General features: G+C 40.7%; 1 protein-coding gene across 1 annotated transcript; it reads left to right on the top strand.

Moving 5' to 3' along the window:
• The first annotated feature begins 140 nt into the window (after positions 1-140).
• LOC123311138 (collagen alpha-1(IV) chain) lies at positions 141-11900 on the top strand. The gene is made up of 14 exons (XM_044894928.1): positions 141-289; positions 3270-3315; positions 4362-4549; positions 4601-5459; positions 5513-5755; positions 5811-6032; positions 6088-6393; positions 6539-7006; positions 7064-7447; positions 7528-8566; positions 8643-9188; positions 9256-9645; positions 9784-11024; positions 11118-11900. Exons 1-14 carry the CDS (start codon positions 270-272, stop codon positions 11373-11375), a joined length of 6210 nt encoding a protein of 2069 aa, XP_044750863.1. The 5' UTR covers positions 141-269; the 3' UTR covers positions 11376-11900.
• Positions 11901-17651: the final 5751 nt, after the last annotated feature.

The following is a 17651-nucleotide window of genomic DNA, read 5'->3' as shown; positions in this document are numbered from 1 at the left end:
ACTGAGGGTTTTCTTGGTGTTTTTTCTGGGTTTTCGCGATTGGTAAGGGTTGAAGTAACCCCTGTGCGATTTAAGAGCTTGATGGTCGATTCTAAGTTAGTTTTTTCGGCGAATGTGGAGGATCTACTTAAGCATGCGCTGGATCCTGAAGTTGGGATTCTGTGTCCACTTGAAATCTCGCGATTGAGTTCTTTCAGTACGCGCTTAACCGCGTGAGTGACTTAACATTGTTAGTGTGTAGTGCACTTCCCTTTCGGGAGGGAGCAGAAATGTCTAGCCACGGACTAAGGTCGGTTTTTGATTGACAAATTTTTTAGGCTTCACCCTTTTTTTTTGAGGTTTTCTTCATTAATTTTTTCAGCACCGAAAGATTGATCTGTTTTGTCTTTCGTTAAAAGGAACGGAAAAAAGTAAAGGCACTAAGGCGGAAATCTCATATTCTTGATTTTTTTTTCGCGAATGTATTTTCTGATACTACCAATTTTTTTAAAATTGTTATTTAGTTTCTGGCGATTCAAAGTGTGATATTTGGGAAGATTCAGGAATAGAATTAAGTATTCGCTCTTCAAGAAGTTATTAGAACTCAGTCACACGTTTTTGCCAGTTGAATATGCGGTTTTCCAAGGAATCTTTTTTATCCTCGCATAATTTTTTTTTCACGAATTATTGTGGCGCAAAACGTGTAAGACTTTTGGACTTTTACCCAATGAAAACCAAGCTGCATTTGGTGATACACTTAGAGAATTTTCCACCTGAATAACATAATTCGAATACTCAAACAGTGTCGAATATTTCTTCACTCAACTAGAAAAGAAGTTTTCCATTCTGGCAATTTCTTTTCTCAGAAAATGTCCCAAAAATGAAAAAGGGCTCTGAAACCTAAATGAGTAAGTAATTCCGAGAGTATTGAAATGAAAATCTAATAAGTATTGGGGTTTTTTTTCCATTTTTCTAACAGCAGAGATCGCAAAGTTAAGTCTTCAATAGTTTTTATGAATATTAGGAAAAAAGTGTATTATTGAATACCGCGCACAGTTGGACACCAAATGTATATACTATTTTTGTGATATAACACCATTTTCCCATCAAATTTTCTTCTTGAATCGAATTGTGGTTACAATTTGATGTTGACTGCTTTTCTTCAGACAAATATTCCAAAACATCATCTACTTCCCAAGACAATATTCAATGAACTTGGGAAATTGGAAAATGCTATTAACAAATAGAGTAAGAGGTGCACATTGACCTTTTGTTTTGATTACCCCCTCTACCGAGACAATTGGAAGTTATGAATGAAAGTGATTATGTATGCAAAAGGCAAGGTGAACTTTCCTAGAAAAAATAAACTGAAAGAATTTGGGAATATTTATTTAATATCGGAGAATTAGGAACTCTTTCGATTCAGAAAAAAAATTCGATATATGATCGATATAGGGTAACGAATTTCCCTTATATGAAATAGGTTCCATAGGTATTGATGAAAAGAGTATCGTAAGAGGTATCAATATGTCCTGTGGGACAAGTCCAAGACCAGAAGGGTTTTGAAATTATGGTACCAGAGCGGTAATTATGAGATATAAATTATTTTTATTGATCTCGACTATGTTATTTCACCCTTGTCGAGGTTCCATTAAAATACAATCCACCACTTGGTTCATTTCTCATTGGCTCTATTCATATTGAAAATTCGACACTATCGAATGACTTTATCAAATTTCTTGTTCATCACAATATCCTCCATGATGAACCACAAGATACATAAAAAATTTGGATAAGAGAAAAATTGCTTGGAATTATTTTGACCTATTGCTACTATTATCTATTTGAAATAATGAAGAAGCATCATCCACTTTAATCAAAGATGATATCATTCATGTTCTCATTCGAGCTTTCAAATTAATTGTGCTATTCACCGAAACTTGAAAGAATTGAGAAAGAAAATTGCTGACTTATATCTTTCAACAGAATTCAGATGATTTTCCAACAATCAATTCCAGGCTTTTTTTTCGTGGGGGTTAAGTTTTCTCTTGGAAACCAAGGAAAGATTTGCTCGTTTCGTAAAAATCAAATTTGAAATTATTGGCTCTATTATTTCCGTCTATCTACGCCACTGCATAGGCACATGCGAACTATTCCACCTTTTCCGATTCGATTTTATTAAGTCTTCGCAAATAAGATCTCGTAGGTTAAGGTTCAAGTAATTTACTGTGGCGGTGTCTTCTTACAGGCTTTTGACACCACTGCTGAGGTGATAAAATGTTAACCATTCCAACGCAGGGAATCGAATTGTGATTTAACTTATTGTTATAGCCTCGGTACCGTGGAGGTGTTTCACTTCCTGGAATGGGAATACGAGTGATCGGCTCTCGTTCAACACGAATTGCAGAAATTCGAAGAAGAATTGAAGGAAATTCCTAAATTATCGTATATGTACTACTCTTTACCCCTGAAATTTAGGTTGATTGTCACATGATTTCAAAGCTCTTTTCGATACGCTTATTATCCTGTTTTTACAACACTCTGTGGATAAGCGTATTGCTGTCAATGTTGATTATTTTAAGAAATTTTATTTCAGAAACTTGTTGTTTCAGTGATCCGGTTCATTCATTCCTACTGCACCGAAGAAAGTCACGAAAAGCAAGTGAAAGAATAGATTAACGGTTCAGATTTACATGTCGGTTCCCCAGGCCATGCAATTTTTATATCATAATTATTTCACGCGTAGCAGCATTTCGAGAAGAATCTCCGAACTTGAAATGGGTGGTGTTTCTCATAATATGCAGCCATGATTATATATAATTGGTTATAAATCACTCTTTCGGCGTTGAAAATCACGGTCATTATAAAGGTATATCTCACTACTGATCCAAAAATTTCGAAATCGATCTAGGCTAGCGGTAATTTCCAAAATGATTTCCAGAAAAACTTATTTTCGTAGCTCTCATTGATTCCTAATAGGAATTCCTATATCAACCAGCTGGTTATTGAATCATGAAAATTTATATCTCAGTTTAATTCCTTTTTAATTCGTATAAAAAGTTTCGAGCAGCGTTTCCGTGGGTTACTAAAACGATATCCAGGAAATTTTAGTTTCTATACTAAAAGCAATCCTGAAATTTTGTCTCTGAATTGGAGCGAGATGAAATATTTCGGAGAGCGACTAGAATGATGATGAATCTTCTCGTAAAAATCGCTGCATCGTTCATTAAAATCATTATATCATTATTATACAAATCAACCCATAATGGAACATCGTTTTCTATTTCCAGGTTCGTGGCCACGATATTAGGGATATGGATTACCATCTGTGATGCGGTGAGTAGCTTTGAAATGTATACACTCCGTTTTTACTACCTGTTTCGCATGCATGAATGACTCAGCTGCCCATTGATAGTTTTGTCAACATGTCCCACTGTTCTACTATTCCCTTTTATGTGTAGATCCACCATAACGTCTGGCCCTATTCCCGTTTTATCTGCAACATATTTCGATTATGAGTGACCTCCCGTTGAATTTATCTTCGTTTTGTTCCATTTTGACGAAGTTCGCTTTGTTGATTATCGCAAAGCACTCCTACGCAAATCCTAGTTACGCATAAAATGAACTAGCGAAGAGATAAAGATGAAAAGTCTACCAAAGTATAACCAATGTTTCAGCGTAGTCAATCATTGGAAACTATCGCATCTTCCCCTAATACTATAAAGGTTTTAAAAAGCCCATTTTCAATGTCTTACCACCCATATGCTTCATCGGGAACAGCATTGAAAAGGAAACTTTTAAATTTTAAGAATATAAGTACTCTCTTCCCATATGGCTTCATTTCATTAATTATTATTGACCAGATTGAAATATCAGAGCTGGGGCGAATAAATAAGAAGAAAACTCTTTAATTACGAAAGTATATCCCAACCGAAAAAGGAAATTGGTAATTTGCATGCTCACCTTAAAAGGTGGAAAGTAATATTAACTCTTACGTCATTGCACCGGCTTCTAGTTCAAGAGCAATCAAATTATAATCTTGAGCACTATTCAGGTGGGAGAGACGATGAATTTTATGATATTTCTGCAATGGATATTTGATTGTTTGATTTTTTAATAGAAGAAAATACAAATTTCACACGCCTGAATAATGAAGTACATACCTATATACTTTGCTCGATTCAAATTCCAGATGAAGTTTAGTTTCAACATCCGCATCAAAAGTCTTCCTTACTTCTTTGTCATCTTAATTGGTTTTAGAAAAAAATTTCTGTCGAACTATCCTAAATTAAATAAAAATAATTTTGCTCACTAAAAATAATTGATTACTTGGAATAAAGTGTAGATATCCAAAATATCCTCAATTTATTCGTATTTTTCAGCAATACCTGAGTAATAGTAATAGCAGGTCTACAAATAGGAGTGATATTTATGGACAGGGGTACGTAAGACCTTATTATGAAAGGGATTCGGACACTACAGAAACACCAGAAGGCTCTACAGACCGATACAGCGAATACGGCAGACGTTACCACCCCAGAGCGAATGCAATCGAATCAATTGACAACAGGTGAGAAAACAGAATCTTGATGATATTCGGTGATGACCTATTTATTCATAGGTATCGGGAAGACGGACCACTGAGGGGAGACCAAAGTGGCGTTTCCGAGGGAGAGGGTGACTACAACAACATTCAAACTGGTTACTCAGATACTTCGTACAGTGGCGGATCTGGTGGATATAACGCAGGCTACGATTCTGCACAAGGCAGTGCGGAAGGATCAACACAGACACCATACACTCGCTCTGACTACGAAGCAAGATATGGTTCAGGAGGATATGGATATAACCAAAGCGGATCTGAGAACGCGGGAAGGGCAAGTGGAGGAACAGCTAGCTACGGATCTGGAGGATCTGGCCAATCGGGAGCAGGAGGTTATGGTTCTCGGACATACAGTTCAAGCTCGTCTGGCGGCGCCGGAAGAGCAGGGGCCAGCTATGGTTCGACTGGTTATAGCCAGACGGGTGGTTCACAAAATGCCTATGGATCAGGCGGTTACGGTTCTGGACAAACTAACGGCCCTGCTGGAAGCTATGGATCCGATCAGTCTGTAAGAAATTCAGCGACCTATGAATCCCGTGGTTATAGCTATAGTAACACTGGAGGATACTCAGGATCTGGAGGATACGGATCTGAACAATCGGGTGGTTACGGATCTGGTAGCTATGGCTCTCAAACAGGTGAACAAGGAAGTGCTGGATCAAGCTTGGGAAGTCAAGATAGGAACTATAACGATCGGGACAGTTATGGGGGAAGATCCGACGAATCATCACGTAACGCCTATGCCAGCAGTCCTTACGCTAACCGAAGACCATACTCCAGTAGCTACGATATTTATGATGCCCCTGGAAGTGCGCTGGGACCACGTAATGGTAGTGAAAGGTGTATACCTAAATGCTTCGCTGAAAAAGGAAATAGAGTAAGTTTAAATTCCGCTATTAAAACTATTTCTTAACCATCCCCATCTCATAGGGTTTCCAAGGAGCCCCTGGTACGCCTGGCGAAAAAGGTCTGAGAGGTTTCCCAGGTGAAGAAGGTAACATGGGACCCAAAGGAGAAAAAGGAGATTCTGGACCAATGGGACCTAGAGGACCTAAGGGTAATAGGGGTAAACAAGGATTGCCTGGATTCCCAGGTATAAGCGGAATACCTGGTATGCAAGGACCACCAGGTCAACCCGGTATCCCCGGTCTGGATGGTTGTAATGGAACAGACGTAAGTTTTTTGAAGAACTTCCAATTTTCCTATAATCTCACGTAATTTTCACTAGGGAGCGGAGGGTCCTAAAGGATATTCAGGAGAACCCGGACCAAGAGGTTACGCAGGAATGCCTGGAGTTAAAGGTAATAAGGGAGAGCCTGCACGTTGTGAAATCAATTTGAAAGGACAGAAAGGAGAACCTGGTAGAGATGGTGTTACTGGACCTGCCGGTTTACCAGGACCAGCTGGTCCAATAGGTCCTCCTGGAATGCCCGGTGATGTAGGACCAATGGTAAGGTTTTCATGAAATTCTTGAGTGATATTTTTTAAACGCGGAGTCTTCGTAGGGTTTCAGAGGTCCACCAGGACCTAAAGGTCAAAAAGGACAGCCTGGTTTAGGTGCAGAAGGACAAAAAGGACAGAAGGGTGAGCCTGGTTTGAGGGGACCCAAAGGTGATTCTGGTATAGCCAAGTGGGCCAAAAATGGCACAACTACAGTTGGGCCAAAGGGAGAACCTGGTGCCCCTGGTGAAAGAGGTGCTATGGGACCTCCCGGTGAGAAAGGAGAAAGAGGTATGGATGGTGATTATGGATATCCAGGTCAAGCAGGAGCGAAGGGAGAAAAGGGTCTACCAGGACCATCAGGACCTAGGGTGAGTTAACACTTTTCGTACTCGTGGTAAGATACAGCTAGGATCGACTATTTAACTAGGATATAATTTAAAAATTTTACGCCTCCTATGTAGATAATAAATAGTCGCCTAAAAGGTTTTTCTTAAGTTATATTTTCTCATTTAGGGACGGGACGGTTACTCTGGCCCACCAGGTCCGCCAGGACAAAAAGGTGATAGAGGAATGGAAGGATTGTCAGGTTTACCAGGTCGTCAAGGCTTGAAAGGAGAACCAGGAAGAGAGGGCGCACCTGGATTCCAAGGTCTTCCCGGTCCACCAGGTCCACCTGGTGGAGGAAATGGAAGACCTGGACCGCCTGGACCAATGGGACCGAGGGGTTATCCCGGACCTATAGGACCCAAGGGATTGGATGGATTTAACGGAGAACCAGGACCAATGGGCCCTCCTGGTCCGACAGGAGGTCCCGGTCTGACTGGTAGACAAGGACCGGAAGGACCACCAGGAGACAAAGGAGAAAAGGGTAACACAGGGCTGCCAGGTTTTCCAGGTACAGACGGACGCATTGGATTCCCAGGTGAACCTGGACCACAGGGGCTTCAAGGGCTTCCTGGCGAGAGTGGACGATCAATTATAGTAGGTTTCTAAATTTACTCAATATTATTGAAATTATTCAAAATTACAATTACTCAGGGACCAAAAGGAGACGCCGGAGAACCTGGAAGAGATGGTGAAAAAGGACAAAAGGGAGAACGTGGTTTCACGGGCGCCAGAGGAGCGCCAGGAGATTCTCTCTATGGAAAACCAGGAAAAGACGGACCAACTGGGCCACCAGGAGAGAAGGGTTACCCAGGTCGACCAGGCATACCAGGTAGTCCGGGATTACCTGGAGAGAAGGGAGATATTGGAGGAAGATGCATCGATTGTATGCCAGGATTGCCAGGAAGTAAGGGAGATAGGGGAAATGATGGACGCGATGGTGACATAGGACCCAGAGGACCACCAGGACCCGTAGGTTATCCTGGAGCTCCTGGTCTAGACGGATCTCCAGGGGTTAGGGGACCTCCTGGTGCCCCCGTAAGTAAATTTTCACAAAAACAGTTTAATTGATTAATTCAAAAAAAAATTATTCTCAATCGAATCTTTTTATCTCTCAGGGAAAGGACGGATTACCAGGTGCTCCCGGAAATCCTGGAAATCCAGGAAAACCTGCAATGATTCCACTTAATTTGATCAAAGCCGATAAGGGAGATAAGGGAGCTAGAGGACCACCAGGTTTTCCAGGACCCCAAGGAAGAACAGGACCTCCTGGACTGCAAGGAGAACGTGGATTACCAGGACCTAGAGGACAAAAAGGAGATATGGGTCCTAAAGGTTATTCTGGACGAGATGGACGTCCGGGAAGTGATGGGCCTGTTGGACCAAGAGGAGAACCAGGTTTTAGTATCAAGGGCGAAACTGGATCTCCTGGAGAACCAGGTTACGACGGCATGAAAGGAGAACCTGGGCTTCCTGGAAGCAAAGGAGAACCCGGAAGATGTCCCGAAAATATAACTGCCCAACTTAAAGGAAATCAAGGACCTCCGGGAGAGCGCGGTTTTCCTGGCACACCTGGTATAAATGGAGAACGTGGTGATAAGGGAGACAAAGGGGAAACAGGACCTGTAGGTTATCCTGGAAGCACTGGACCTCCAGGTCCAGTGGGAAATAGGGGATTGCCTGGACCTCGGGGTGAAAAAGGTGATATCGGTCAAATGGGATTCCCCGGAGAACCGGGAAGAGATGGTTTGAGAGGTCCACCTGGTTTCCCAGGAATGAAAGGATCTAAAGGAGAACAAGGTATATCAGTAGCCGGACCACAAGGTCCACCTGGTCTACCTGGATATCCAGGAGAGAAAGGATTGCAAGGTTTACCAGGAAAGACTGGAGCACCAGGTGCCCCTGGTCTGCAAGGAATAATGGGAGAGAAAGGTGATCAAGGCATAAGAGGATTAGATGGATTATCTGGACCTAAAGGGGATAAAGGAGAACCCGGGCCATTAGGACCACCAGGAATGTCTGGTTTGCCAGGTATGCCAGGTCTGCAAGGACTTAAAGGAGAGCCAGGTCAAAGTGGTTTACCAGGTAGACAAGGACTCCCAGGATATCCAGGAGTTAAAGGAGAGCGGGGTATCACAGGAATCGAAGGTCCGAAAGGTAAGTGTTTCTCTCTTTTTATGATGATCAAATTAATATCCATAGATATTCTGATGATTTTCACGATGTCTTACAGGTTTCAAGGGATCGACTGGAAGACCAGGTGCACCTGGCGCTCCAGGTATGGATGGAAGACCCGGACCAATGGGAGAAAAGGGAGATCGAGGATTCCCAGGTTTACCGGGACCTCAAGGATTAGTCGGTATGCCAGGTGCGGCTGGACGACCAGGTGACAAGGGTGATATCGGCCCAGTTGGTGAACCAGGTTTGCCAGGTCCTAGGGGCCCACCTGGGTTCAAAGGAAATGCCGGATTACCAGGTTTTCCTGGTCAAAAGGGAGAGCCAGGACCAGTCTCACAGAAAGGTCAAAAGGGAGAACCTGGAGTACCTGGACTGAGAGGAGCACCTGGATTTGCCGGTCAACCTGGTTTGCCTGGGTCGAAAGGTTTGGATGGCATTCCTGGACAGAGCATTCCCGGACGTCATGGAGAGAAAGGAGATATGGGACCTCCTGGCTTGGATGGATTGCCAGGGCCACAAGGAATCAAGGGAGAGCAAGGAGTAGCTGGATATTCAGGTGTCAAAGGAGAACGTGGATTCCCTGGTGACCGCGGAGAACCGGGTATGTTGAATAATGCTCGATTTATGTATATGTGTTCATGTTGTTGATATCTTATCATATTTTGCAGGTATTGATGGTTTGAATGGACCACAGGGACCAAAGGGAGATAGAGGATTCCCTGGACTTGAAGGATTGCCAGGTGAAAAAGGCGATATATGCCTTCCAGGACAGCCTGGATTCGATGGACCTAAGGGAGAGAGAGGATATCCTGGACCAATAGGACCTGTTGGTTTCCCTGGACAAAAAGGAGAACTAGGAGATCGTGGTTCACCTGGTCCTCTAGTATCGATAAAGGGAGAGAAAGGAGAAGTAGGCCGTCCAGGACCTTTCGGAAACATGGGAGAGAAAGGTGATATTGGTTTACCTGGTTTAGATGGGAGACCAGGTGAGAAAGGTGATGCAGGTTTCCCAGGACTGAAAGGCGATGTAGGTTTCCCAGGACAACAAGGTCGAAAGGGTAAGAAAACTGGTCATACTTATGCATGATTTCCACATAATGGTGCGAATTTTAGTTTTGAAATTTTCCAAGAATGCTTTGTTTGTTTTATCGAACAATATGTTAATATTCGTGTAATAAATTACTATTTCGTTATAGGAGACGCTGGATTCCCTGGTATTCCGGGTGTGCCTGGCTTAACAGTGAAGGGAGAAAAGGGTTTACCAGGTCTTCCAGGTAAAAATGGAAGAGAAGGTCGTATTGGTCTACAAGGAGAAAAAGGAGAGAAAGGTTTACAAGGTCTGATTGGACAACCAGGTTTGGCCGGTTTACCAGGACCAATTGGACCTCCTGGTCCTAAAGGAGACAGAGGATTAACAGGAGCACCAGGACAACCTGGACCACTTGGACCCCCAGGAAGAGACGGACTTAATGGAATACCCGGAAGAATTGGAGAAAAGGGAGACCGTGGTCCTCCAGGTTTGATCGGGGCCCCTGGCCAGAAGGGTGATCGAGGTGAAACAGGTTTGATCGGTCTAACAGGCGCTGCCGGCGAGAAAGGTGATCGAGGTTATGATGGTGTGGCTGGTATTGAGGGACCAATGGGACCACAAGGAGAGAAGGGAGATATCGGTTTCCCTGGAGTACCAGGACTGGCTGGTGTACCAGGAGCAAAGGGACAAAAGGGAGAAGCTGCTTTACCTGGCGCGCCTGGACCAAAAGGAGAACGCGGTCCTCCGGGTATTCCTGGAAAACCAGGTGAGCGTGGTGAACCAGGTTTTGACGGAGCTATTGGAATAGTGGGAGAGAGAGGTGAGAAAGGAGACCGTGGATTCGAAGGAAGAATCGGTATAGCCGGTATCCAAGGAGAAAAGGGAGACAGAGGATTCGACGGTGTTGCTGGTTTAGCTGGTGCTCAAGGTTTTCCCGGTCCAAAGGGAGAGCCTGGCGCGCCTTGCGAGGTTACACCGGACTACTTGACTGGAACATTATTGGTGAGACACAGCCAAAGTGTGGAAGTACCATCTTGCGAAGCGGGACATGTCAAATTATGGGACGGTTATTCCCTGCTCTATATCGAAGGAAACGAAAAAGCTCACAGTCAAGATTTGGGAATTGCTGGATCTTGTATAAGGAAATTCTCAACCATGCCATTCCTCTTCTGCGACTTCAATAATGTCTGTAACTATGCCAGCAGAAACGACAAATCTTACTGGTTATCTACAAGTGCTCCGATTCCGATGATGCCAGTTGAAGAGGATAGAATCCGAGATTATATCTCTAGATGTGTAGTTTGTGAGGCACCTGCTAATGTGATAGCAGTTCACAGCCAATCTCTTTCACTACCGGAATGTCCCTATGGATGGAGTTCGTTGTGGATTGGATATAGTTTCATATTGGTGAGTTGAATATACTAAATAATAGGCTGGTCTTATTTCAATAGCACTATAACCACTTTTGATGTGGTCCAATTCAACTTGTTTTTTTTTCAGCATACTGGAGCTGGTGCTGAAGGTGGTGGACAGTCTTTGGCTAGTCCAGGTTCTTGTCTCGAAGATTTCAGAGCAACTCCGTTCATAGAGTGTAACGGTGCTGAAGGAACATGTCACTATTTCTCTAATACTCTCAGTTTCTGGCTGGCGACCATCGAAACCAACCAACAATTCCAGAAGCCAGTAAAGCAGACTCTGAAAGCAGGAAACGTCAGAGATCGTGTAGGTAGATGTCAAGTCTGCATCAGAAACACCTAGACTTGAGAAATTCGACAATCATGACAAACGAGAGTGCCTAGTTCACGGTGTGATCAACGATATAGTGTTCCTTCAGGGAAAGTACTTTCTCATCGTGGAAGATGACCAGGTACCAACCCGAAACTTGGTCGAATATTTTATGATAAGCTTGTTAACTCTTAAAACTGCCGTGCCATGATGTAACATTAAAAGCATGTAAAGAATTTTGTATAGTATTTAGTAGAATAAGTTGTATGTATGTAATAATAAATCAACAGAGACCAGTGCAATCATCATAAATTTCGATTTTATTCTATTTTTCAAAAGAATATTTTTGTAATTACTTATAAATCTCAATGGTGCTATCGCTATAGTTTACACGCAGTTGAAATTTATCTTTATGTAAGTAACATTCCTTTTTCGTTCATAGTTACTTCTAGTCAAGAAAAAGTCTTCGAAACTCATTGTCACTGCTTGAATTTATACAGTTCGTTTAATTTCTTATCGAGCACTGCCATTGTAAAATAAATACTTACTACTTTGAAATGCGAATATTTTCTTGAGTACCTACCTACCCATTTCTCGCAAAACTCAGCTTTCCTAAAAACTGAGACCTAAGAAAGGAACCATTCTAATTGCCAGATGGTGATCATATGCTCGCAATCTGCCAATTGGCTACCTTTTTAGGTCCTAGATCTTAGGAAATCTGCATATACCAACCACCATACAGATCAGTTGTCCAATGATTGACAACATACATTTGATTGGGAAAAAAGATGCATGTAAGCAGGGGCTGGTAAAAAAAAAGTATATGAAAGAAAGACCCACACTATTTTTTGACAAGGAATCACCCATTGAAAAAAAAGCTGTTTCTCAGACACTTTGTTCTGAGAATTCTCCTATTCCATACATTCTTCATGGTATATTATGGGTTGCGGGCAAACAGGCGCAATACTTCAACGATCCTGCCAAGGAACTTAGTGATTTGAATATCAGCAAGAGATTTTGAGATTTATAAATGATATTTGGCATAAGACCGCATAGTTCAATTCTCAGACATTGTATGAAAGACGAAAAAGCGCCTTTTCATCAAGGAGTCTTACAAAAGCGCAGTTATCTACTTTGCAGGGACGTGGATCATTCAATCAATAATTCTCCAACATAACGGAAATATCATACATAATTTTCAAGCAAGCAATCATAAAACTGCACCACTGAGTATCAAATTCAATAACTACATTGAGCTTCTCTACCCTCATGGCTACGCCAATGGAAATCCCCTGTTTTATTATGCTTGATTCTTGTTGGGTTTTGTAACGGGGCAGATCCAGAAAGATATTGATGCAGTGAATCTCCCTTCAGATCGCATTATTTTAAATAGTAACCGAATTGGGTATGAAGTTCATTAATTTCATACTGTTTGGTTTTAACACTCACGATGATTCATCAGGTCCAAATCCCTCGATGCTTTATTCTCGAGGAATACAGTGTGATTTTTTTCGGGAACTCCATCATCGGCACAAAGCAACTCGCCAAGATTGCAATATGCATACGGACTTATTTGTATTTCACACCTGCTAGTCGGGAGATATCTACAAAAATCCATAAACCCATTGGGCAGGCTGACAATGTGGATACCAGCATATCGAGAAACAAAGTAATATTTTGTTGAATCATGATTAATAACAAGGCATGAACCTTAATAATTCATAATTAAGAATCAAATTGACGCTGATTGAATCGAGTTAATGAAACGGCTGGCATTTGCAACACGTTGGTATATATTGCACTGCCGGTCTGCGAGAAAATCTCATCGGGTTGCAGACAGGACCGTAATATTGACACATGTCCTAAAATGAGATTGCGAATATGCAACTTACCCTTCAAGAAAAGGAAATTTCCTACGCGCATGTCATTTTTGGTATTATTCCGATTAAGTTGTGTTGCGCAGTATGTCGTTTTCGTTTTTTTGAATTAATTATCGTCTTTTTGATCTATTCTTGTCGAAAATGTAGGTACAATGCTGTTATCTTTGGAACTATATAACTGATATTTATCTAGCAGTTAACTAACTTGAATCGTAGCTCAAAGAACTTTTTATATATGTAGAAATGTTTTTACCGTTTAGACTCGAAATCCCTCAATGTTATTCTGCCCTCATGAATGTAATATCTCATACGTATAACAGATTTTGTCTAGTCATTCGAATCTGAATGCGTCTAATTGCAAATCATTAAATGCTCACGGTTGATCTGGCAACAAATCGTGCGGTGCATTGCAGTGCGTTAAATTAATCGAAGAAATTTATATTGCCCGATTCTCCCAAGCAAATGATGTAGGAAGCGTGATGGAGATTTTTTATAAATACCGAATATCTACTGCTGCAGTCAGGTCACCCATCATTACGTCATATTCCTTGAAGAGAAGTATAGGATATTTTGTACCGAAATACTATACTGCATTCACATTTATTTTAGCAGTCGGTTGGCCATGAAATAATTTTCTCAATTTTATGTGAGTAGAACGGAGTGAGGTTGGCACTCATGAAATGTCGTTAATGTCATAACGCCGTTGCCACAACTTATATCAATTAATATTACGAAAATACCGAAAGTGATTGAAAAAAGGGACAGGGTTTCGGAAAGTGCTATTCGGAATTAAGGTCCGCTTATTCAAATAGTTATACCCTGATATTCTAAAATCCACAATTCGTCAGACGGTAGCGGACATATTCAATGTAAGAGAATTTATATAATGTTTCATCTGAATCTAAACGACTTATATTTCAGCTGAATATTTCCACAATCAGAAAGATTGTGAATGAAGAGGATGACAAAGAATTTCCTTCTATTGGGAGACCCAAAAAAGTGGTGGCATTTGAGAATTTTATGTTTGAGTGAATTAATGCGAAAAGTTTACTACAGGATTTTCGATGAATGTCATCGTAGAATGAGTTCCCGAAAATTGATTTTTCTATTTTTCGTTTGACTTGTTCTATACATTGTAAATGTCTTAAGGTACCAATAAATACCTAATTATTCTTATTATATCAATGCATTAAGATGAACAGCCACAAATACGCGCCAGTTGTCCTGCTAATTGATTGTTCATGTGAAATTTTTGTTCAAAGGTGAAGTTCATCTTGATTGAAACGGCCTTTAATTCCTTTTATTTATATTGGTGCAAGATGATTTTTGTTGAAGAATTTATCATTCTTGTAATGATCTGTTAATTCCTTCGGGAGATACCCATTCCCAACCACTGCAACATATGCATTTCATCTTTGGGTTAATATTTTTGAAATCTACAACTGATGTAACGTATTCAAACTTTGACCAAAGAAGATAACGAACATTAACTCTCCTCAAGCTAGTGCATATTATGATATTATACCGATCTCTTGTATTTTTCATGCAAATAACTGGATTTGGTATGCCTTCAATCAGTTTGTATAAACTTCAATTATGTTCGTTACATATTTTCCGAAGAGATTCAACATTGTGATAAAATACGTAATAACAGAAACTTTTACGTAGAACGGGCCACATAGCGTTGATTTAAAACCCAAAAATGTTTTGACAAGCTTCATAACCCCACATTTTCGTACTATACAGAGTGAAATCTGTCAAATTTCCATGGCCAACCGACTGCTAAAATAAAAGTGAATGGAGTATACGTATTTCTTGAATATCGAAGGTATCTTTGGAACAACCTCTTTCGTGTGTGTCTAGCACATCCCCAGATAAGCTTAGCTGAGTGGCTCAAAATGGAGGAAAAACTGTCAGCCTCGAACTTTTTCAATCGGAATACATCAAATCATTCAGAAAACAACAAAAACGTGGCGAGTATAGTAATCCCAAACGTAACGTAACGAGGAGGGTAAACAAACAAATTGTATTACTCTCAATTTATATTCATTCGTTTGAATATTCATGGAATGCTCGCGCCACTCAAACACCCATTATTGAAATGTAACGTTTTTCCGATGCTTCCCAACGTTTCGACATGCTTGTGTGATTTTGTAAACATCACGTGTCATCTGCACGTGCCTTCACAGTTGATGAACAGAAATTTCGAGTCGATATAACGACATTTATTATATTTATACAATGATGAAACATCGAAAACTATATGAAGATTGATTATAAGTATTTATACTGTAAAAATTAGGAAACTCTACGAAATATGTCCTTCGACATGGCTCTATTCAGCAATGACATAGAGTATTAAACCACAGAACACACCCATGGCTTACTTTATGGTCTTAAACCCCCTCAATGGTCATGATTATTGTTATGGATAGTATCGACAGATAGCATACGAAATTCACATTCTTCTGGTTGCTCATTGCCCTGTCGTCCAGAGTCCCCTGATTTTTCGAATCGTTGACGTTCTCTGGTTGCGCTCCGGCCTGTAAAATTAGCAAGTGTTGACGACATATGGCAGGCGTGTGTCCTCCTAATAGGGAGTTACGCATCAAATAATGTGATGCCCTATCTCACCCTCGGCTGGCGAACGCAACCCCGCTCCGCAGAACGATTAATTTTCAATTTCAACAACGTGAAAGTCGAGGATTTAAATCTTTCCTTTCGTTATTAGAAACTGCGCCTTCTCCTTAGAGATCAGATGGCCCTAACGTATTAGAAAGTGCAGGGAAAGGGAAATCTTGAATGGACGCAGCGTATCGATATATTATCAAAGTTTGTACCCTCTCATAATGAACGTGACTGCGAATATGAATAGTCCATTTGCACGTCAACAAAAGAAATACTCCTAGGAAAATACATACTCCGGTATCACTTAGAAGATTATCAACGTCTAGGGTAGAAAGTAAATGAGATAAGTCCTTTTCAAATGTGCCGCTTTATGGGGGTAATGGATCACTCTCCGAGCTTTCGTGTTCAATATACAGAGTGTCCCGAAATTAATGGAACAAAATTTGCTCCTAAATTCTCGAGACAAAATATGGATACCCCTATTTTTGATTTTTGCCAGTAGACCTTCCCTTCAAGAGTTGCAGGCCCCTGAATTTTGCCCCTAACAAGAGTCTTTTCTTTTAATCTCGGATTCCGAACATACGAAAATATATAAATTCGGTACGTAGTTTTATGCATGCGGAATCTCATGGTGCTATTTATTTTTTCGATGGACCCTCTAAGAACCTTTTTACTGAACCACATTGTCACTAAATGACCACTAAACATTGCCACTTCAAAGGCCTCAGTCACTCCTGAATTGTCTGTGTGATATTGACCTCAAAATAAATAAAAAATTAAAAATTATAATCAATTCATTCATTAGTTGAACCATTTCATCTCTATATTGAAAAAAGTCAATGACCAAATCATGAAATCTGAAAGAAAATTGTCCACTCCTCCTCCTCGAAGATCTAAATTTTATTCTTTACTTATTGCTCACTCTGTATGAATATTATACCCTTACCTGTTCAGCAAAAACTACGTAAAAGTGTTCAATGCCGAATCTGTCTATTTTTGTGACATAGTAAAACCATAAAATCACCTTGTCGTTTGTACCTCGGCAAGATATGAATGAAACCACCCAAAATGAGTATTACCTTCGAAATTACACTGGAAACAAAGAATGCTACGTCCCTCACTTGACACCTGGCGCCTAGATAGTGAGACAGTCCCATTCACCAGCCAAAATACTATTAACACCTCAGATTTCAGTCGAAATTTTACCTTTCCTCCGCCGACAAAGGTGACCCTTCACAGTTTACGACAGTATATTTTTTCACAAATGAGTAGGTATTATTGAATACCGCTGGTCAATAATGGTTTTCACCTTGGGCGTAAAATGATACTGTTCAGCGGTTATTGAATGAGACGAAAGCGTTTCAAGAAAGGGTGATAAGTACAAATTGCGATTTTTCTCATAGATGAACTGTATATACACTTCTGAAAGAATAAGGAAAAGAACTATAAGGTTCTGGGTCAAACTAAGAACTAAGTAGATGGTTTGTGTGGCTCAGAAAGAGGTTTAATGGAAAAATTGAGCACTGAAATTACATTCAAAGTCGATCTTCGAAAGTCCACGACTTTGGGAATGTTTTTATCGTCTTCAGGATTCCTGATCAATTGTTTTCCTCTCTCTCTTGCTTCCTGTTGAACCTGTTTTTAAAAAATGAAGGTTTTGAACTTCTTGATTCCATCTTATGGAGAATATGGAGGCTACATATATATGTACTCTATGTTGCTCGAATTAGATCGAGAGTGTTTTGAAACCTACATTAATTTAAGCCATTTTCACATGGGATAAACCTAAGATGTTCGCTAG

Source organism: Coccinella septempunctata, chromosome 4 (assembly GCF_907165205.1).
Source record: "Coccinella septempunctata chromosome 4, icCocSept1.1, whole genome shotgun sequence".
Classification (NCBI taxonomy): Eukaryota; Metazoa; Arthropoda; class Insecta; order Coleoptera; family Coccinellidae; genus Coccinella; species Coccinella septempunctata.
This window is presented reverse-complemented; position numbering and strand designations above follow the sequence as displayed.